The sequence below is a fragment of the Vigna angularis genome, chromosome 7 (genome assembly GCF_016808095.1).
Source record: "Vigna angularis cultivar LongXiaoDou No.4 chromosome 7, ASM1680809v1, whole genome shotgun sequence".
Classification (NCBI taxonomy): domain Eukaryota; kingdom Viridiplantae; phylum Streptophyta; class Magnoliopsida; order Fabales; family Fabaceae; genus Vigna; species Vigna angularis.
In genome coordinates this window covers 4,888,952-4,913,490 of record NC_068976.1, presented here as the reverse complement: position 1 = coordinate 4,913,490, position 24,539 = coordinate 4,888,952, and the positions used below count along the sequence as shown (strand labels likewise).

The 24,539-nt window shown below is 32.7% G+C and overlaps 1 protein-coding gene across 2 annotated transcripts; it reads left to right on the top strand.

Moving 5' to 3' along the window:
- The first annotated feature begins 4,694 nt into the window (after positions 1-4,694).
- Positions 4,695-9,079, top strand: LOC108337140 (basic leucine zipper 9). Of its 2 annotated transcripts, none has more exons than XM_017573598.2 (6): positions 4,695-4,936; positions 7,518-7,641; positions 7,727-7,886; positions 7,965-8,040; positions 8,239-8,364; positions 8,627-9,079. In XM_017573598.2, the coding sequence occupies exons 1-6, from the start codon at positions 4,769-4,771 to the stop codon at positions 8,903-8,905; spliced, it is 933 nt and encodes a 310-aa protein (XP_017429087.1). In that variant the 5' UTR covers positions 4,695-4,768; the 3' UTR covers positions 8,906-9,079. The 2 variants fall into 2 exon arrangements, with proteins under 2 accessions (XP_017429087.1, XP_017429088.1); XM_017573599.2 differs by lacking the exon at positions 4,695-4,936 and adding an exon at positions 6,980-7,133.
- The last annotated feature ends 15,460 nt before the right edge of the window (positions 9,080-24,539 follow it).

The window sequence follows — 24,539 nt, the reverse complement described above, 5'->3', positions numbered from 1 at the left end:
AAATTAGCGATAATTCATTATCTTGACCCATTAGCCGAAGACATTAGTATGAGGCAAAATTTGAAGAAGTTGTTTGAAATGTAAGAATATACGTGTGATTAACAAATATGTACACTTTTAGTTGTATTTTCTTTTACTTATATATACTTTATTTTTCTTTATTAACTAAGGTTATACAAACCTATCGAGCTTAAAGAGGATATACAGTTTCAAAATCTAAGTCAAATTAATATCATTTATATTAATTAATCTTCTTCATGCGAACTATATTAATGTTTTCTACTTTTGGATTTTTAATATCCAAAACAACCCAATAACAATAAGAATAATTATGGGTATTACATTTTTCTCGCTGTATAAATGAAATTATATGTGAAGGAGGGTCATTCAAGAAATTATAGATTCCTAACTCAAAGAAAGTCTAAACTCCGACTAGAAAGAATGACCCTTTCCAAGTGTGAGGAGAATAAATAATAATGGCTCAGATAGATTTACTCTATGAAGGATCATCTCTTGCTTTGAGTTTTTAACAAACCCATCTAATGTTACTTGATAGTATCTCTAGTATAACATATGTCTACTTATTCCAGGTTTGTATATTTGTCAATTTTTAACGCTTAAGTTCTTCAAAGCTTTTTTAAAGATAAATACTTCAAAGAAATACTTCCTATCTTATATACTCTTATCTTTTTAAGATTAGCATATCTACAATGAGCAAAATGTTTTTTATTTTTAACCACTTCATGCATATTCATAATTTTTATGCATTTATACTTCTTAAACATGTGTTTATTTTGAAACTTTACTTGGATGTCTTAACTATTTAGTTTGATTTAATATTATATTTTGTTTATTTGTAATACATGTTTCACATTAAATAATTTATATGTTCGATTTAATGTTATATTTTATTTATATGTAATACATGTTTCACATTAAGTAATTTATATTAGTTTAACTAAAATTATGTGGTTTCTTATGAAAAAAATTAAATATTAATATCAATACTTAGAAGATTAACACTTGTATCACTTTACAATTTTTGTCTAAACAAACTTAACTTAATTATTATCTATTATTTATCTTTATTCATGAATACTCCAAAAAAAGAACTACATGAAAACATCTCTATTAAAAGAATCTCATAACTCGTTCTTTCTCTTTATTCCTTATTTTTTTCTTATGATTTCAGTATATATACAACACTTTTTTTCGCAAGTTTATCTCTATTTAGACACATCATTTTCAGGGAAATATCAGAAACCACAATTCCAATAATTATGAACTATTTATTTAGATATATAAATTAAAGTATTTAATTTCTCAGTCATGAAACTTTTTCTTTTCACATAAATCTTGAAATCATATACTTACATAGTACATTATATTGTAAATAATAAAAATACAACAACAATAACACATGATTCACAGTAAACTCGAATCTTTGTCTTTCCACTTTCTCAAAGGCTCAACAAGTAATCACACGTGACAGATCAGGACCATTTAGCGCATTTCGTGGTACTCAGTTTTGACATCATGTGCCGTCCAATTTTATTGTTTTACTGCTTTAACTTTTAAAAAACTAATGCCGGAATCAAATTCCTTTTCTTTATTAACTGTTTTCTGAATTAAAAAATAAACACATTAACAGAGTTTAAAGTTGTTTTGGTATGTCTTTCACTGTTTTTGTTTCCAACTTAATTAAAAAAAAAATCATGTGAAGATTGTTTCTATATATTGTCATTAAATTAATAACATACCGTGTATGTAAGTTTCTTTTTACTTAAGAATTTTTTTTATCAGTTAATAGTACAAAAACTTTTAGCTTGATTGAAGACTTTATTGAAATTACTTTAAAATTATACAGAATAGGCTGTAAAAAATTAAAATTATTCACATTAACAAGTACATATATAATAAAAAGTAATGTGGTAGAAAAATAAATAATAGATCCTGTATAGTATAAAATATTGACCGAGTGGTTATAAACAACCAACCGGATTTTCAGGAGTGGTTATAAACAACCAATCGGATTTTCAGGTAATCTATTTATATCTGATTCTGTTTATAATCAATTGGGCTTACATCAGCTCAGGATCCATGAGGTAAATTATAAATACAAAGCCAGGGCCGAAAGCCAGGTACGTTCCACTTACGCATTATTTACTCTACGTGACTCTTAAATACTCAAGAGTGATAATCATTCACTAAATATTCAACCAAGAGTCGAGGCTCTTCAAATCACACGCCTAACTTGAGCGTCGGAGTATCTTTTGTAGGTACATCCACCCTCGTCAAGAAGGAGACTGATAGGTTTGCGCCAACACCGATCAGCCAACAATAGGAGTTTGGAAGCGAGCGAGCGGCCCAGACACGTCAGCAGGTTAGTCTCTCGGTCCCAAAAATATCAACTGAAACATTTTGGCGCCCACCGTGGGGCCGAGCGTCAAACCCAATGATGACCACGAGGAGCATGGATGAACAACAAAGCACCAGAAAGATGATTAGAAACCACAAGAAACCAAGACGAGCGTTCGGTCTCGACATCACTATTTCAGATCAACACCAGAAACTTTCGACAAAGTGAAAACTACACTAGATGAATAATCATCTCTACGTGAGACGTCATCCACAAGATAAGTATTTTTTGAAATATGAATATTTCATAAAATATCTAATTGATAATAGATATTAAGACGATTTTGATACCTTGTTTATTATCTATGTTATTTATTCGGTGCAATTCATAATATCTGGTAATCGAATCATTTATTATACGGTTATATACCATAATATATACCATCATGAGAATTTCAGCAATGAACATCTTGACGAAATATATATCAAAATCCATGCCATCAACTATGCAAGTGCAGACTAAGATCTAGTCATAAACGGACTTCATGCTTAAAGTATCATGGAATTCAATTAACGAAGGGGAAGTCTCCTATTGCAAACACTGATTGCCAATTTCGTCAGCAAAGTTCATAATTAACGATCAAGTCCAAGACCGAGCGGTAAATCCCTCTCGGGAGAGAGGTAAAACCCTCTCAAAGCCGAACGGTAAAACCCGTTCCCTAGGAAGCACTCCTAGTTGAAATACCGAGCGGTAAATCCCTCTCGGGAGAGAGGTAAAGCCCTCTCAAAGCCGAACGGTAAAGTCCGTTCACTAGGAAGCACTCCTAGCTCAAAGCAGAGAGGTAAAGCCCTCTCAAAGCTGAATGATAAAGCCCGTTCCCTAGGAAGCACTCCTAGGTCAAAGACCGAGCGGTAAATCCCTCTCAGGAGAGAGGTAAAGCCCTCTCAAAGCCGAACGGTAAAGCCCGTTCACTAGGAAGCACTCCTAGATCAAAGCAGAGAGGTAAAGCCCTCTCAAAGACCAAACAGTAAAGTCCGTTTACTAGGAAGAAGTCCTACGTCAAAGTTGAAGACCGAGAGGTAAATTCCTCTCGGTTCCTGTTGAAGGACGAGCGGTAAATCCCGCTCGGTTAATGTCGAAGGTCGAGAGGTCAAACCCTCTCGGTTAATGTTGAAGATCGAGGGGTAAATTCCTTTCAGTTCCTGTTGAAGGACGAGCGGTAAATCCCTCTCGGTTAATGTTGAGAGTTGAGCGGTAAAACGCTCTCAGTTCCACAAACGCAGCCTCCCTCAAACTCATAAGTCCTATAGTTAACCACGGCTAAAGCCAAACGCTTAACTCGGACTTGGGGGGCATAATGTACAGTATAAAATATTGACCGAGTGGTTATAAACAACCAACCGGATTTTCAGGATTGGTTATAAAGAACCAACCGGATTTTCAGGTAATCTGTTTATATCTGATTCTGTTTATATTCAATTGGGCTTACATCAGCTCAGGATCCATGAGGTAAATTATAAATACAAAGCCAGGGCCGAAAGCCAGGTACGTTCCACTTACGCATTATTTACTCTACGTGACTCTCAAATACTCAAGAGTGATAATCATTCACTAAATATTCAACCAAGAGCCGAGACTCTTCAAATCACACGCCTAACTTGAGCGTCGGAGTATCTTTTGCAGATACATCCACCCTCGTCAAGAAGGAGACCGATAGGTTTGCGCCAACACCGATCAGCCAACTGTAGGAGTTTAGAAACGAGCGAGCGGCCCAGACACATCAGCAGATTAGTCTCTCGGTCCCAAAAATACCTACCGAAACAGGTACATTGATAAAAGCTTTTGAATTCAATATCAAACCATCGATAAGATTATTAACTTTAATATAATTTCAAAATATATATTATCAATAATGATTTCTAATGCAAAAGACCGTTTTATACCGGCAGTCAATAGAATTTAATTATAATTTTAATAAACTCATTATATATATATATAATTAAAAAAAATTATATTTACGTAAAAAAAAATTAAATCAGTTTTTCAATCACAAATTATAGTGCGTAATAATTTATTTAATTTTGTGGCAGTCAATAGAATTTAATTATAATTTTAATAAACTCATTATATATATATATATATATATAATTAAAAAAAAGTATATTTACGTAAAAAAAATTTAAATCAGTTTTTCAATCACAAATTATAGTGCGTAATAATTTATTTAATTTTGTTAAAAAAATAATATTATAATATTTTAGTGAGAATACATAGGATTAACTCAGTAGCTTTTATTATTATTTGGAGTTGCCACATGCTTGGAAATTTCTATATATAGGCATCAAACAGCTTCTCTTGTCCCCTTTTCTCTCTCTCTACTCTTTCGTTTCCTTTTCATTTTCCGGCGAAATGGAGGCCAAGTTGGGCGGCGCCGCCGGCGTTATGGCGGCTACCTTCGACGATTTCAAATGGATCTCCTTTATGTTCGATCACGACATAAACGACGACGTCAAACCCTGCAAGCTCGACCCCTTCACCGGCGCTTCTGGTCACCTCAACGACGCTTTCGAAAATCTGGTTCGTTCTCTCTTATCACTCTTTCTCAAACGCAACACTCACAAACTCACTCTTCTTTTCTCACCTTCTATTCTATTCTAACATTTGCTATGCTCCACGTTATGTTTTCGGTAAGCACTTCTTTGCACTGTTTAGTTTATCAGAACAAAGACTAACACAGCTTCTATATGTAACAAAAACAAAACATATTTTTCTTTCTTCTGCTGTGGAGATTTTTTCGTTCGTATAAATAGAGAGAAAGGGTACTTTGATATGCACATCTTTTTTATATTTATTTGATATTTTTTTATTTTTTAAAAATATATATTAAAATTCATTTTTATGATTATTTTTTATGATTATTTGACGCGTTAATTGAAAATCTAAATATACATCATCCTACCCTTATTCATAAATAAAAATAGAACAACAACTATAGGACATTAACGAATAATAGTTATATTATTCCTACGAAATATCAACTTTAAAGCGTAATCCAAAAACTTAAACTATTTTTAGTAGAATAAATTATTTATCAATATATTAATCGTATCCAGTTAAATAAATAATTTGCATCTAACTTTGCTTTGTTCAAATAAATGAAAAAACACAATCTTTAATTTTTGTGGGAAGAGAGATGAAATCTATAAGTTTCTGTACAGAAAACATATGAAGGGAAAAAGATTATTTATAGGCAGAATTGAAGTTAAAGCAATTAGAAAAGGTGAAAGCCACGTCAGAATGAATTGTTTTGTGAACAAGAAGACATGCTGCTTTATTATCAGTAGCTTTTCTTCATAATCAGAAGTGGTGGGAAGGCATACTTCAGTTCAGGGTTTGGTTGGGTCTTACATGTCTCTTTCTTTTTCTATTTTTAACCCTTTATGACAAAATTGAAACCAATAACTATCTACTTTTAGAAGTGCTATATCTTTATTTGTATTTTTTGTTTATATTTTTTGGTTGGGTCTTACATGTCTCTTTCCAATTTTATTTTTATTTTTTATTTTAAATATTTTACATGCTTATTAATTTATGAGGAGGTCACTGTTACGAATTAAAAGTTATTAAAATTAATTTTGGCATAAATGAAAAAAACATGGATTATATATTGTTTTTCTATGTATTCTATTTTTAAGAAGGCAAAGACAAATACAGAGAGATAAAAGTAGTAAAATTAGTGTTTTTTTTTCAGTATTAAGTGAGTTGGAAAGGAAACGACGATGATTTAACTTCCATGAAATATTAGAAGGAGTTCAAATTTAAAAGTTTGTATGAATATATTTAATGTTATTGATGTAGTATTATTGAAACTTTTTTAATATTTTCTTTTACACTCTTTAATTATTATTACCTAGAAACTAATTAGAGGAATCATAATTAAAAAACTTGTTATCAGGTTAAATTGATTGCAGTATATATATTTCATTTGTCGAACAATACTATATTCAATTAATGGTCATACTAACAATTAATTTCATTACTTAAAAGTGAACACATCACGAATGATCTAAGGATGATTTCTAAAGTTTTACATATGTCAATAAAAAGAAATTCAGAATGAAAAAAATATATTTTTTAAATGAATCTATGGAAGAATCATGTATGAAAATTTTAATTACTCGCTGATTTATAAATAAGTCGAATTTATATACGTAGATGCATGTTTACTTATTGTTAGCAACTCTTTTTTATATTTTTTTATTTTAAAAGTATTTTATTTAAAAATATTACTAAACTAATATATTCTTATCATATTGTAACTCTTAATTTTTATATTATTATTTATTGATATATTTAATATGAAACTTAGGTGAAAATCAAGTAATAAAGTAGAATGTTACGGCAAAGATAACACGGTGGTGATTAAAAGGAAGCCGTCTTTAAAATTGTGACTTTGTTTTTCTTTTCTTTTTTCTAATTCATTAAATCTGGGTTACAATTTACATAAACTATATAAGTGTAAGACGGATTCTTTTTTACTTTTTTTCCTTTTTTTCTCCTAAACTACTATTAAAAAAATAAAATAAAAAATAAATATATAAATTGCTGAGTCCGAGTAGAAACTCTTCACCTCATCAATTCCTCACCATCAGGTTCTTCGACATCGGCCTCTCCTCGCCGGCGACCAAGTTCCCATCCGCTGCGGAAAATGGCAATACGCTCGTCACGACGGCGGGGATATGAAGGTCGCTGTGAACGGCGTGGAGAGGACTGGGTCATAATTTATGCTTTCATTTCCAAACTATTATTATATGGAATAAATGTTTATTTTACAATTGCAACTAATGAAATAACCTTATCTTAAATAGAAAACAGTACGCTGGTTAAGAAAATATTAATAATAAATATGCGTCAATATATAAGCGTTTATACCGCAAATCATTAATCATGGGTCAATTTATGCCATTAAATTAATATTTTACGTCGAATATGGTAAGATAACATTAGAATCAATTAGGTATTCTTTATATTAACAGTTTGATATTTATTTCATAACTTTGTTTCAAGCTTTCAATGAAGAGAGAATGGTTTTATAAAGTAGGTTGTACTAAAGAATCTGGTTTGGGCATTATAAAAATGGGTTTTGTTGGTTTTGCAGGATGCAGTAACTGCCTTTTCAAGTTGTGGTGGAATAACAGATGGTACGGTCTTCTACTCGGAAAACCTCACTCCCGTCCAATCCGCCATCTCTGCAACAATTGATTCTCAGTCTTCCATTTGTGGTACCGTTAATTAATTAAGCTAAGGTATATCTATTTATAGTTGAAGATTTTGGATTGAAATGTTTATTGAGAATGCATGATGCAGTTGGGAGCCCAGTTTCTGGTAACAAACCAAATGGAAGAGATAACGAAGTGAAAGGAGCGACCACAACAAGTGGTTCCTCACGTGAGCCATCTGATGAAGATGATGAAGCAGGTCTCTGTGAACAAAGCACAAACACTGTTGACACCAAGCGTCTTAGAAGGTACATAATCAAGATTACAAATCTTACGTCCACCAAATTTATAATAAAATACACAATACGTTTTTATGAATTGCACAGGAAGGATTCTAATAGAGAGTCTGCAAGGAGGTCCAGAAGAAGAAAACAAGCCCATTTGGCTGACCTGGAGTGGCAAGTAATTTCTCAAACAACACTCTTCTCACTTTTCTGCTTTTTTTTCCATCTCTTATTTAATAACTTTTATTTACGGGTTAATAATTTTTTTTTTTATAAATTTATTAATAATAAAAACTCATGTTAATTAGAAAATATAGGTACCAGTACCTTAACCTAAAACGACGTAAACTTTTTGTTTTTTTTTTCCCTTTGCCAGGTTGAACGGCTGAGGCAGGAAAACTCACACCTATTCAAGCAGCTTAGGGATGCAAGCCAACAATTCCGTGATGCGGATACCGATAATCGAGTTCTAAACTCAGATGTCGAAGCTTTAAGAGCTAAGGTACAATATATCTCATTTATTTTTAAAATGTTATATTTCACTCCTTAAATTTTAAAAATTAGGATAAAATACATTTTGGAATAAGTTTTTTCGAACATGTGTTTTGGAAAGAGTTTTCTGGAATACAAGAAATCCATTCTGGAAACATGTATTTTTGAACATTTTTTCCTCTCTTATCTGTCTTTACAAGTTACACAGAATACAAATTCACAAAGGCGCATACATACATATATTTGTTAACTCAAGTTGTTTGTTGATTTAGGTAAAGTTAGCTGAGGACATGGTGAGAAGAGGTACAGTTCCACCATTCAACAACCAGATTCTTCCAAACCTGAGTGAATTGAGCAATATGAATAATGTGCGTGGCATGGCACATGTCTCACCAACAATCACTGTGCATGGGAATGATGGTGCTTCATATGGTGCTGGAATCACACTCAGTGGACATAACTCACCTCTTGAGCTTGGAAACTTGGACATACCTTGCACTGATTTCAATACTGATAATGCTGTCAGCTCTATCACTACTATGTGGCCTTAATCAACAACACTTTCTATCCACCACACATTCTAGTGCTGTCAGTTAGATTCACCTTAATTATTAGCTTAATTTCTAGGTTAAACTGTAGAATTACATTCTACAAAAGACTTTTACATGTAAGAAACCATCTAGACTACTAGCATGTGTGTTAAATTATTGGAATATTTTTAACAACTTTTCTTGATTAACTATTTTTACAACGTTTATGTGATAGTTTGTAATTAATTTGTTTTAAATATATAAACTTAATAATACAATTATACATAATTTATTGTTAAAATGATGTTAAAAAAAGTTATTAATATATCGTAATCTTAAATTATTTCTTCATTTTGTTTTGTTTTTGCTTCCTCTTACGTTTGATAACACAAATAAAGTGGCGTGTACAACTCATATGTGAATGTTTTCTGAAATAGGTTTAGTTTAATATAATATCATTGTTGTTAATTATTGAATGGCTTAAAAGTAAAAAACAAAAAACAAAAAACTGAACAAATCCATCACATTTAAAAATAATAAACATGCAAAGATTTTAATAAACACTTGGTTACATTTTTTAACGTGCAAAGATGAAACTTATGTGTTCCTAATTATCATAACTATAGATTTTTGCATAATTGCACATATTACTAATATGCATTTATAAAAATTAACATTCAAAGTTTAAAGAGTTTAAAACTATAGTTCTACCCTGTTTCAGATTCGATCAGATTAAAAATTTAAATGGACAGACTAATAAATAGAAAGTAAACGTGAATATAATATCAATATGATTTCAATTAAGTTACACTAAACGAAAATCTAATAAAAAATTTAAAGTGAAATATGAAAAATATACAGAAAAACTGTACGTTTTTTTGTAAATTATGACTACATAATCTAAGTAAATTAAAAAAATGGCAAGTGAAACTCAGCAACGGATACAAACTAACATTTGATTATTCATATTCATTGTAGAATTTGAGGATTTTATACCTAATTTTTCATCCTTAGAAGAGTATAAGAATACTTTATTTATAAAACTTTGTAGACGATTACTCTTGCAACACTAATTACACATCCACATTATGTTGACAACTTTCCATTCTGTATGCAACTAATCATGTTTCAAAAATGGTCATCTTTTAAGGTGATTAACCATGTTCTCTATAAGATATATCCAGATATTAAATAAGCAGTGCATGTCTTCACATAACTCCTTTCTGGAATGTATTTATAATTTTTTTCCTACAAACACCACTAAAAAAATTTGATAATAGTGACTATAAAATTAATAACTGAATATATAATCAATTAGTGACAATTTATTTTTTTAAATTAATGACCAGTGACTAAAATTTAATGTTACATTTTTATTAAGAAATAAATTAGTGACTGACGTTGTCTTAGATTTTTTGTGAAGATTGAGCTAAAAAATGAAGTGCAAGGGTACCTTCAGTATCACAATGTAGACACAAGTCTGAAAGAAATGCATCTTGGAATTTTGAAATGATAGATATCCCTAAATTCCCTTCCCTCGTTTTAAACAAACATTACATACTCTTCATGATCGATCACACCATTTTGAAATGATAGATATCCCTAAATTTCTATCTTTGTTTGATTCCCAATAACCTTCCTATCAATAATATTTAGTTTTTAATAGCCAGTTTACTATTTGATTTTCAGTAAAGATTCCCAATTTATAAATCTTAATTTTCATCATTTTAGCCTTAACCTTTTCTTTATATATATGCCTAGAAATGCTATATTATCTCTTTATGCAAAGTTTTGATGAAAACAAATATAAATAAATAATTGAATTAATCTATATTCAAAAACTAACATGTGTTTTGTTTAACATATTAATTAGTTATATGCAAAACCTTCCAAGTGTTCTTATAATGTGCTAGACGATCCATTAATTTAGTTAATCAATTAATGTTGATTAGAACATAATTAAAGTTGCAAGTGAATTTTGTCCCATATTTAAAACCAAAACATACTTGGTAAAATACAAATTTCTTAAAGTTGCAAGTGAATTTTTTCTCATATTCAAAAACAAAAACATCCAACACAATGTTAACTTTTTGGTAAGTATACCAAATCGTTCCAAGTAATATAGAGTAAGTTCAGAGTATTGTTCTCCCAAAGGACTTGTGCAACACATGACAATTCTTTCTTCTATAACTCAATTAGACATCAAAATGTACAAAAAAACACAAGAAACCTTTTTTTGGTATTTTAACAAACAGTTGGTGTGCAAGGAATTTACATTTAAAAGAAACTTCGTTGGAATTGGGTTCCATAAATCATATGAATATAAAACTCTGTTCAATATTTCATTATTTCATTCAAACATTCACATCAAGGCATACTGGTTCTAATCCCTTAGCAACTAGTTCTAAATTAATATATCAAACTACGAATCCCTTAGTCAATTTAACATACAATTTGCATTAAGTCTGATGCTAAGAATGATCAAGTTATTGAGTCTATCCCTAAATCCCAAATCACTTAAGTGCTTTATCTATGTTTATGTTCAAAGTTACTTTCCAGTAATCAGAGACATTCAAATAACATTATATTTCCATACAATGATAGTAAATTCAAGAAAGAGCATATGAATGAACAACGATATATTGAATAGGAAAATTACATCAGAGTTAGTTCATTACATCCAATTCCAAAGAAAGAAAAATTTAACTACTCTTAGTCATTTAGAACGTACACATTTGAAGCAATCCCTTGCAACAATGGTGTCATGATGCCTTGAAGTGGGCTCCTGAAGTTCCTGAGTTGTTTTCGTTTCTTTCCTCTGTCCGTAACTTCTCCCCCCTTTTCTTTCTGTCAATCTCAAACTTAAAAGCCAATTCTGATTTAATTAATTTGCTCAGCACAAAGCTATCATGCGTTGAGCGAATAATCAACTGCATATTCTTTAATTGTCCATAATTCACTCAGCGAATTGTTTTGGTGTGCTGAGCGAATAATCATCTTTTTAGCTGAGCGATTTAATGTTGGCTTAGCGAGAAACATCTGACAGCACTCCACTTTGATGTATAAATTCTTGTACAATTTACTACACACTTTCCTACTTCCTATTACAACTTTTTCTATGAGGAAACACATTATTTCATGAATAATTACAAATTTTGAGTTAATTAATAAGTCTGAAAACATGTATTTTTCATACTTATCAACTCTCCCAAACTTGAATTATTTCATGTCCTCATGAAAATCACAACACATACACAAACATCTGACAATTTGATAAATTGACTTTGCACATCAGAAAAAGTCATATGCATTCCCAAAGATTTCAAACAAGTATGACATGGTGCATTCATCACTCACAAAATCACTTGTGCATAGAATATGATCGACCAAATCAAAATTCAACATCACTCACCAATTAAGTGTTTGTCCTCACATGATAGTAGATTTGTCATAGAACTTCATCAACTTTTGCACATCATCTAATTCACACACTTCACATACCATTGGTTAAGTCAAAAGGTCTTTTCAGGTTAAAGCTTGGTTTGGCTAAAAAAAATCATGGTTTTTCTTGGATTCAAAGTCACCTCTTAAAAAGAGAACACAAGTACATGCTTCAATTCTCAATTCAGTCATCAAATCCCAATATATATCACTCATTTCATACCATATTCTTTCACAATTCAACCTTCTTTTTCAATTCAAGCACCCTTTTGATCAACTTTTTTTTTATTGAACAATTTTTCTTCCCCCAAACTTGAATTCAACCTTACCCTCTTTTAAAGCATAATACTTGTTCTCTTATAGGGTGTAAGGTAGGATATCATCTAATAGGCTCAATGTGGAAAGAAAAAATTCTAAGCTCAAAGGGATAATCATCCTTTTAAAAACATTGAAGATAACTCCATCTGCACCTGCATAATCATCCTCTACATATGAGGCACTTGCACTCCCCTACCTAGAGTCTGGCCTTCCCTCAGGCCATGGGAGATGCGTAAACTCAAAGGAGAACCTATGCCTCAACAGGTTGTGACTGTGAGGAAGATCCTGTGGTGGTCTTAGGAGAAGTCATCTGCAAATATTTGCTAAGCATAAAAGAACATTGAACATATGGTGAGAATTGCGCAAAATCAAAAACTGCAACGAACTATTTGCTGAGAAAACTACTCGCAGAGGAATTGTTTTTTTATCTGTGTTTATTCGCTAAGCGCACCAGAGATGTACGCTAAGCAAATAAACCAGTTTTTTTTAAGCACATATGGTTATTCGCTAAGCGCACCAGATCTGTGCGCTAAATGAATAAAAATACTTTTTTTTTAAACATATTTGTCTTTATTCGCTGAGTGCATCAGATATATATGCTAAGCAAATAAAACTAAAAAAATATTTATTCTTGATTCACTCATCTTACAAATTCGCTCAGTGAATAAACTCTTTTTCCACAATGTTCGCTCAGCGCGTAGATGTCGTTGAGCGAATAAATTGCTCAATTTCTTTCAAGATGCCCACAAACATATTCGCTAAGCGCAGCTCAGATGTGCGTTGAGCGAATAAAAAGCACAATACAACACCAACGAGCACAGAACTTCAACAAACACGTTAGTCCAGTGTTTATAAAAACCAAAATTTGAGAATTGAAAACTGAAAAACATAAAGATAAAAATAAAAGTAACATATACAAAAGTAAAATAGAAAAATGAAAAACACAAACAAAGAGACAAAGAAAAGAAGAAACAAAAATTGCATAACGTGACACACCAACCAAACAACAGTTCCAATATTCAAAATGATTGAAATGGATTTCCTAAATAACATCACTCAAATCCCTCTTGTTGCAAGATGACTTAGTACTCCCCCTTTCGGCTGTTGAAATCCCATCCCTAGGATCTTCCAACAACTAGAAACATCTGTAGGCAAATTGCATAAAAGAAACACAAACAAAACAGACATACAATTGAAAAAGAATTCCACTTTTCTTGTTTTCTAAAGTTAGAACACTCAGATCCCTCTTGTTGTGCCTACCTAAGTATGATAAACCCTCACTCAATCCCTTGGTGTAAGACGTCCATCAAACTTTACTTAAGTTCCAAAACAGTGAATCCAAACACACAACCCCATCCCTGGTGATTTGCACATCTGGTTTGATTTTGTTAGTTCCGCTACTGAAATCTCATCCCTAAGAACTTTCAATAACTACATTAAGCTCTAAGGCGTACCCGAGACAAGCATTAAGTTTAAACTAAATCAATAGAAAGTCTTAAAAAAAACAAAGCCAACTGCATACACAACAACATTAAAAAGGAAAATTCACAACAAAGTCTAAAAGAGTCATAAATGCCCAAATTGCCTTATGTTGGAACACAAGTCCCCAACAGCGGCGCCAAAAACTTGTTAACTTTTTGGCAAGTATACCAAACCGTTCCAAGTAATATAGAGTAAGTTCAGAGTATTATTCTCCCAAAGGACTTGTGCAACACATGACAATTCTTTCTTCTATAACTCAATTACACATCAAAATGCACAAAACAACACAAGAAACTCTTTTCGGTATTTTATCAAGTAGTTGGTGTGCAAGGAATTTATATTTAAAAGAAACTTCGTTGGAATTGGGTTCCATGAATCATATGAATATAAAACTTTGTTCAATATTTCATTATTTCATTCAAACATTCACATCAAGGCATACTAGTCCTAATCCCTTAGCAACTAGTTCTAAATTAATATATCAAATTTCGAATCCCGTAGTCAATTTAACATACAATTTGCATTAAGTCTGATGCTAAGAATGATCAAGTTATTGAGTCTATCCCTAAATCCCAAATCACTTAAGTGCTCTATCTATGTCCATGTTCAAAGTTACTTTCCAGTAATCAGAAACATTCAAATAACATTATATTTCCATACAATGATATCAACTTCAAGAAAGAGCATATGAACGAATAACGATATATTGAATAGGAAAATTACATCAGAGTGAGTTCATTACATCTAATTCCGACGAAAGAAAAATTTAATTACTCTTAGTTATCTAGAACGTACACATTTGAAGCAATCCCTTGCAACAAAGATTTCATGATGCCTTGAAGTGGGCTCCTGAAGTTCCTGAGATGTTTTTGTTTCTTTCTTCTGTCCGGAACTTCTCCCCGCTTTTCTTTCTGTCTGACTCGAACTTAAGAGTCAATTCTCGTTTAATGAATTCGTTTAGCGCACAACTATCATGCGCTGAGCGAATAATAAACTGCATATTCTTTAACTGCCCATAATTTGCACAACGAATTGTTTTGGTGCGCTGAGCGAATAATCATCATTTTAGCTGAGCGATTTAATACTGGGTTAGCAAGAAACATCTAACAGTACTCCACTTTGATGTATAAATTCTTGTACAATTTACTACACACTTTCCTACTTCCTATTACAAATTTTTCTATGAGAAAACACATTATTTCATGAATAATTACAAATTTGGAGTTAATTAATAAGTCTAAAAACATGTATTTTTCATACTTATCACACACTATTTTATATTTTTTTGAAATATATTATTCCAACAAGACTCGAGAAAAGATGTTTAATGAACATTGGATCATGAAATCAATCAGGACCTTGAGTGATTACAAATGCGATTAAGATATTTTATATGCAAATATATTTTTCTTATTTCTATATTCACAACAACACATTATAGTGCTCCGTTAACTTCATCGGGATCACTACAATAGCTTATGGAAAGCATTCAAATGAATGCACATTGTTGGTGGAACATTTCCTCAATCTTGAGGACTTTGATGTATATGGATTGGCATTCTCATAGACGTTCGAGAAATGCAGAAATAGGAATTTCTTCTTTAAGCCGCAAAAGATATACCTTGAACTAATTTTGAAGGAATTCTAGGGTTGAGGGGGAATACAACATTTTGTCATTCGTTCTTGGATACAATGTTATCTTGAACCCTCAAGAAATCATTGATGCCACTGGTTGCGATAAAATTTCAAATTTCTTTCACTCTAGCTAGGAAGAGAACTATCAGGATAATAGAGAGATTGAAAAGAGGTTGTATGAAAGGGTGTTCAAAGATGAGAAAGTTCTAGAAAAAGTGTTACAAAACTTGCTCAACTATGGAAAAGATTTGGTAGCAGTTGTGCAACAAAATTTTGATTCCAAATGAGGGCTCAAAAGGTCATGTGAATGAGCTCACCAAATACATAATTTACCATCTACAAGCATGTGTTCCATTTAACCTACCCCATCTCTTACATTTAAATTTATTAAGAACTATCAAGAGGATTGGTGAGGAGTGTTAAGACCTCGGCAAGTGTACCGAATCGTATCAAGTAATAATAAATGGTAAGACCAAGTATCGTTTCCCAAGAGACTCATGACACTAAACAGTTATGTAATCGCTTAACCAATTAAGACTTAAGAACAATTTTTGTGGTTTTTGAATGCAAATGCAATAAAAATAAACATGAATGCAAATTTGATCAATTAAGGCTAAACACAAGGGTGAATGGATGATATTCAAAATATGAGATGAATATGTTGTTGGGGTTTAGATTTCACCTAATCACTCACATGCATATAAGAATTCATCTTCTTCATTAATGTTAATGTCACTTTCTAATTTACCTTAAATCCGATGTCTCGGTGAAGAAAGCCTACTCTTAATTACTAGATCACAATGTCTTGTATCCCCAACAATTAATTATGCATTACATTCGCACTTAAGCTTAAAGGCAATCAATCTCGTATCCCTATGTCTAGGTAATATTTCTTTTGGGAGAATTTTCCCAGTTCTAGATTTTCCCATATGTGTCCATATCGACAAAATCAATAATCATGCAATTGAATGAATTAAACAAAGCATGCATAGAGCTTAGAGGAAAAATCCTAACAATTAATGAAGTAAAACATTTATAATATAAATCAATTCAATACATGAGAGTTTCAAAGGATTACATCGTTTTCCAACAAAAAATAAGGTTTATTTCCCCATTATCATGGAGAAACTATATGAACAATGGAATTAAAGAATGAAAGATATAGAAAAACCCTAGAAAGAGAAGAGGAGAGTTGTCACATCCCCAAATCTACCCCCAAGGGGTGAAAAGTGTTTTTTTGTGCTCAAGCCATCAAAAGATATCATCCCTATGACGTGCAAGTCCTTAAATAAAACATAAAAATAACAGAAAACGAGTCCAAGCCCACGAAACTGGCGCTCAGTGCCCCACTTAGGGCGCCCAGGCATGAAACAGCGAGTAATGGCGCTCAGGGCCCCTCAAAGGGCGCCCAGGCGAGTTTTGCGGCACTTAACTAGCGCTCAGCGCCCAAAACTGGCGCTCAACGCTACTTTTTCTGCACACTAGTTGACTTTTCTGCACTCTTGTTGACTTTTTTGCATTCTGGTTGACTTTTCTGCATTTTGGTTGACTTTTCTGCATTCCAACTATTTGGTATTTTAAGTCTTCTTTCAAATCATTCCAATAGCCTACAAAATCAAGGAAATTTAGTGATAAAATCATCAAGTGTAACCTCAACTCTCTTATTCACAAAACTAAAGCATAAACATGAGTTAAAGCAAGTTTCTAAGTCAAAAAGGACGCATTTAGTATCAAAATTATATCACAGATAACGGTATTTTCAACCGTTATCAAGGAGATGCTGTCAGTTCCATACACTTCTTTGGTCAATTAAGTTTCGTGGAAGCAGGAAGCATATGTAAATATTTTTGAACTTGAGAAATGAATTTGATATATGCTGTTGATCAAGGGTACGTGCAATTTGAAGCAACCTATTTTTTTTTCTATGACCAATGTCACGTTGATGCAACTTGACATCACCTGAAATTACTCAACCTTGAGTTCTTGGACTTGGAGAAGTTAAGCCTCTAGAAGTTAGACAATATGGAGTTCCCACAAAATTGGGCAATATAAATATGGCCTCCACCTCTGTATCACTACCATCTGGCAACCACATCCAAGAGGCCATAGTATTTGTAAAGGAATTTGTTGAACCAGTTGAGATTCAAGCTGAAGATTTCTACAATACAACCTCACCAAGTAGTTAAAACATCTATTAAGGTAGTGTTGGGTTTATAAAGTAAGAGATTCATTAGGAAGATACAATACCAATGAGATTTCAATCCAACCATATTAGGAAGATACAATACCAATGAGATTCATTAGTCTTTACCTTTATATAGTGTTCAACTTTCTCGTTTCTATCCAATATGAAACTTAGACTCACACTTGAATTCTCAATAGGTAGTAGTCAAGGAGTGTCTGACCTCATTTGTCTAAGAATTAAGGCATTAAACATAAGGATAAATAAGGCAAAAAAAAACTCCTTCATGATTCATCCATAGGAGAGGAGTTACCAGATCATCCCCAAGAAATTGGTCATCTATTGTATGTCCTAAGAAGTTTATAATAGAATGCACATAGAAAGATGCATATGATGCTTGGAATGATCCTTTAAAAACACAATGATGACATATCCTCATCATATGTCTATCATGAAGTTGAGCCAATTGAGAGTAAAAGAAGGTCAACATGACATGCATAAATAATCTACATTGTTAACTTACTATGGTGATTTTCCATTGAACCTTGGCAATCTTTAAATAGGTGCACATAGAACCTTGAATCAAATATAAAGAATAAAAACAAAAGATAATATTTCAACTGCTTAATCTAAATAATACTACTTAATGTATCTCTATCTATGTCAACAATAAAATAATACTACACTCAATCCAATAATAGAAAATCAAAACTACCCATCTTTATCTTATCTCTATCAGAATCAAACTAATATTAAAATAAGATTTAAAAAAGATTATTAATAAACCCAAAAAAATTAAGTTTAATCCAACAAAACTCCTATATAAACTTAATTTTTTCATCCTTCATCCCTACACTCCATCTTTCCATGTGTATCATCACATATCGGGTTTGCTTCCTTCAATCAAATTCGGGTTCTTCATTTCCTTCATGGTCGACTTCTCCATTGCTTTGTATTCTCCAATGTTCACATAGAAAACTCCTCATCAAAGAAATGTTTGAGGGAAGGTTAATGGGGCATTTCGGAGTAGATAAAACCTTGGGTATGCTTAAATTCCTTTGGCCCTATATAAGGAAGGAAGTTCAAAGACATTGTTATAGATGCATAACATGTTTATAAGCTAAGTCTACAACAATCCCTCATGGACTTTATACTTCCTTGCCTATTGCTTCAACCCCTTCGGAGGATATTAGCATGGATTTTGTCTTAGGTCTTCTAAGAACTGCCATTGGTTTTGATTCTATCTTTGTGGTTGTGGATCATTTTAGCAAAATGACTCATTTTATATCATGCCACAAGATAGATGATGCAAACAATACTACAAAGTTATTCTTTAGGGATGTGATTAAACTTCATGATTTACCTTACACAATCATTTCTAATAGGGATACAAAATTTCTTAGTCACTTTTGGAAGACCTTATGGTCTAGATTAGGTACTAATTTATCTTTTTATACATGTCATCCACAAACTGATGGATAGATAGGAGTAGTTAATAGAACTTTATATCTGCTTTATTAAGGATAACCTTGAAGGGAAATCACAAATCTTGGGATGAATATCTTCCCCATTGAGTTTGTTTATAATATGGTAGTTCATAGGACTACTAAAATATCCTTTTTTGAGGTTGTATAAGGTTTTAACCCTCTTACACCCATGAATTTAATACATTTTCCTGCTTCTTTTGATTTTATTCATAAAGAAGGAGTATCTAAATCTCAATTTATAAAGGAACTTCATGAAAGGGTTAAAACTCAATTTCAACAACAAATTCAAAGATATAAAAAATAGAATAATAAAGGCAAGAAAGAAATCATCTTTAAAGAAGAGGACTTAGTTTGACTTCATTTAAGGTAATATAGATTTTCTAAACAAAGAAAGTCCAACTTAATCCTCGAGGAGATAGTCTTTTCAAAGTTCTTAGGAAGGTCAACGAAAATGTTGATGAGTTAGATCTTTCCAAGAAATGTGGAGTTCACATAACATTTAACGTGTCTGACCTTTGACCTTTTACAGGAGAATCTGATGTTAAGGAGGACCCTCCAAATTTGAATACAAATCCTTCTCAAGGAGAGGAGATGATGACTTGGGTCCAACCAATGGATCCATAACAAGGAGCATGGCTAGGAAGAATCAAGAAAGGTTGCAGGAGAAGGCACCAAATGCAAGGATCCATCACCTCTTTGCTTGGAAAACTTAAATGCTTGCTCAACATTGAATGCTTCGCTCAACATGGAGGCGTTCAATGCATGTTATTGGTGCCAAGGGCTACTTCATCATCAAGAACTTTCTTTGCTACATTTAACATATTTTTATACACATTTTTCATGAGTTTGCACGTGGTATGCCACTTGGTAGTTGATCCTTGTATCACGGTTGATCATCAGCCAATTAGTTAGCACCTTTAGAGCATTGTGATTAGTATAAGTATCATGCTCTTTAGTTAAATGAACTATCTTGTTAGTGAGTTAGGGTGATAGTTGTTTTAGGTAGGATTAAAGCATAAACTAACATGTTTTTAACACATATCTAATTTTCATAATTGAAGTGTGCGATTATTAGAACTTTGTGCTTCATGGTGTGTTCTATAGGAAGTATCATATGGGTTGGAAGTGTATGTATAACTGATACTTTGTTATAAGTGAATGGTGATCAAATGATTAAATACTTGCACTGATATATGTTGTACATACCAGATTAGGTGAGTGTCATTGTTAAAGTTGATAACAACAGTAACCTTTTTTAGGTTCACTTTGTTTTTATATGTATTAACTGTTCTAAAGTTCATTATGTAAGTGGTTGATTCAATACATGCTAATTCAGAGGTTAAAAGTAAAGGGATGACATCTGATTTTGTTTACAAGATGTATTAATGATGGAGTCTTATTACAATGCTTGACAGTTTGGATTGGATATATGGTCAGAAACTGTGATACAATTATATTGGTCACTTGTACTATTGTGAAAGTTGTAATAAGCATATTAAATGTGTTTATGGAGAGTTTTGTCCAATTTATATTTGTCTACATGGATATTGTTTATAATAAACAATGATATGTGTTGTGGTGTATATTATTGGAAGGAATGAAGGTTGTCCAGATTTGTTTTGATTGTATTTTCTTCGAGTATCAATGGATATACTCAATTAGGATGAGTTTGGGTCTAGATAGGAAAATAGACATATTCATGTAAGACAATTGTGGGTTATAAGATACTCAGATGACTACTTTTGACTTATTTAAGACTAGGAAGTGATCTAGTATAGTTGGCGGTGATATCTTTAAAGTTAGGGTCTCTTTTTCACCGATGTGAGGTTGTGGAAAGAGGTACTCTACGCTTATATGAGGAGGGAAAGATGATGGGTTACGAGAAGAGCGATAATGGTTTTTTGTAATCATTGTTCAGCTTGGTGGGAGAATTACGATGTTGGAGGAACCATGTGTGGTGGAAGTTATGTTTTGAGTATGTCTTATGGTTATACTTTGTCAATCCAGGATTGTACCTTTCCTCTTTCGAGGGGATAGAAAGGTAGTCACATTTTCTCTTGTGATAAAAAAGGTGAATCTATTCGTCTTAAGAGGTGTTGGAAGAGATGGGTCTCTTCGAGTGTCGCCCTTTCCTCTTGTGAGGAGGTAGAAAGGGATGAATGTCTCGTCCGTAGGATTCCGGCTCATGTTGATTTTAAAGCTCATGTGTTTATGGAGAGTTTTGTCCAGTTTATATTTGTCTACATGGGTATTGTTTATAATAAACAATGATATGTGTTGTGGTGTATATTATTGGAAGGAATGAAGGTTGTCCAGATTTGTTGTGATTGTATTTTCTTCGAGTATCAATGGATATACTCAATTAGGATGAGTTTGGGTCTAGATAGGAAAATAGACATATTTATGTAAGACAATTGTGGGTTATAAGATACTCAGATGACTACTTTTGACTTATTTAAGACTAGGAAGTGATCTAGTATAGTTGGCGGTGATATCTTTAAAGTTAGAGTCTCTTTTTCACCGATGCGAGGTTGTGGAAAGAGGTACTCTACGCTTATATGAGGAGGGAAAGATGATGGGTTACGAGAAGAGCGATAATGGTTTTTTGTAATCATTGTTCAGCTTGGTGGGAGAATTACGATGTTGGAGCAACCATGTGTGGTGGAAGTTATGTTTTGAGTATGTCTTATGGTTATACTTTGTCAATCCAGGATTGTACCTTTCCTCTTTCGAGGGGATAGAAAGGTAGTCACATTTTCTCTTGTGATAAAAAAGGTGAATCTATTCGTCTTAAGAGGTGTTGGAAGAGATGGGTCTCTTCGAGTGTCGCCCTTTCCTCTTGTGAGGAGGTAGAAAGGGATGAATGTCTCGTCCGTAGGATTCCGGCTCATGTTGATTTTAAAGCTGATGTGAGCAACTTGAGGAGTTGGGGAGATAGGTCCAAAGCTACGGTAGAGGCCCACTTGAATTGTCATGTTTGTTAAACAGGAATGATGCAATAATGTTTAAAAGAAAACATACATTTATAGAGATGGTTGGTACTGGGCGAGGTGCCTTAGGGGACAACTGGTATAAAACGAATAAGTTGGTCATGGTTCCTTATAAGGGGGATGTATGGATTGTCATTGTATTTCTTGTTATAATCTTATTATGTGTTGATGTTATATCATATCATATGCTTGTGGTAAGGACTTAACAAAGTTAAAAGTGTTGTATTGGTGTTAATGTTTATTCGGTTAACTCACCCATATATTTGTTTGTTTTGTGTTTGTAGTCATGATCATATCACGTGTGAGTTATATGGGAGCTCAAATAAGAAGACATATGTTGTTAGAGAAATGTGATTGACGAGATAGGGGTTGCAATGAGAGTTTATTTAAAGTTTTATTTACCTTATGCAATGGATTAAGAATTTTTATTAAACTATTTATTTTCGTGTTAGATATGGATAATTAATATTTTCGTTAGTATTTGACACACTAAGTGACTTCCAAACTTGGGACATTACTATACCTGAGGTGGGCAAGACTCGACATAGCCTAGGGAAAGCTTGACTCAACTTAACTTGAGGTGGCACAACTAGATTTTCCTTAACATGGATTTAACTCGACTTTGCCACTTGTGAACAGAACAAAACTATTCCTAACATGGACCTAAATTAACTTTATCTTACATGATCTTGACTTAATTCTATCTAATATGAGCCCTACTCTACTCAAGCTAATGTGGACACAACTTTACTTAGTCCAACATGGGCCTTACTTTACTTGAGTTGATATAGGTCCAACTTTACTTGACTCTAAGTGGGTTCGACCTTACTCAACCCAACATGATTTATCAAACGTGGTTATAAATCAATTTGGACTGACCCAGACTCAACTTGTCATAATCTTAGGCCAACTTAACTATACTTGATATGGACTTGCCTTAACTCGATCTAAAGTGGCATTGACTCAACTAAACTCTCAACTCGATTAATCTCAAGGTGTGAACAAGTAAACTCAACTTAAGTGGAAGTAATTCAACTTTACCTAAGATAGGTTTAGCTTGACTTAGGTTGATGTAGGTCTAAAATGAATGCTATTCTATTTACCCTAATAGACCTTACTTAACTGATCTTAACTAGACTTTACTTAACTTAGGTCGAGGTAGGTCGACTTAACTTAACTCGAGGGGGTCAACTTTACTTAGCTTGAAAACGTGCATATGACTTGATTTAAACCAAGGTGCATCCAACTCAATTCAACTTAAGTGTTCTCGATTCGACTCGACCTAAGGTGTGTTCAACTTAAGTCGATTAGACAGTTTTCTTATTGACTTGTCATGGACCTAGCTTGACTCAAACTAACATGGACTCAAGTCAACGCCCAATACGAACTTTATCCACTTTGGCTTGAATTAGACTTTGTTTAAGTTAGACCCAACTCGATTGACCTACTTAACTTGAATCCGATCTAACCATATCCGTATGGACTTGAAACTATCTTAAATAAACCTAGTTGTTGCTGAACTAGACCTAATCTAGGCATGACCCAAGTTGGTCAACATAATTCTAACCCAATTTGACTCGACATGAGTTATCTCAACCTAATTTGATAATTGGACTTAACTAACGTAAATTTACTCATAGTAAGTTTGGATTTAGATTGAGTAAATGGTGTTCATGCCTATAAAATTTTTAAGTAATTGTTTTTTCATTTTTATTTTCAATAATATTTTTACTTAAAAATGTTTCATGGGTTTTTGTTGGCATTTTAGGTCCATGAACTTTTTCGTATGAGTTTTATAATTCTTGTAAACTTTTTTGACCCAAACTCATGTGAGTTAGAGTCAAATCCAATGAATTTTCCTTTGAAGCCAAAGAAGAAGAGAGACGAACAAAAGGGAAAAAAAATAGCATTCGGTGCTGCATCTGAAGAACATATTAGGCTCGATGTTGAAGCTAGCTTAAACGATACCAGCAAAGAGAACAAGCGTGATAAGCTAGACCTCATTCCATAAGTTTTAAGTGTTACCTCCAACACACCGCCATTTCATGTGTAAGGACATACAAGAAAGATTCCTTAAGTTTCTAAAGAACAACACGATTAAACAACCACCATCACACGCA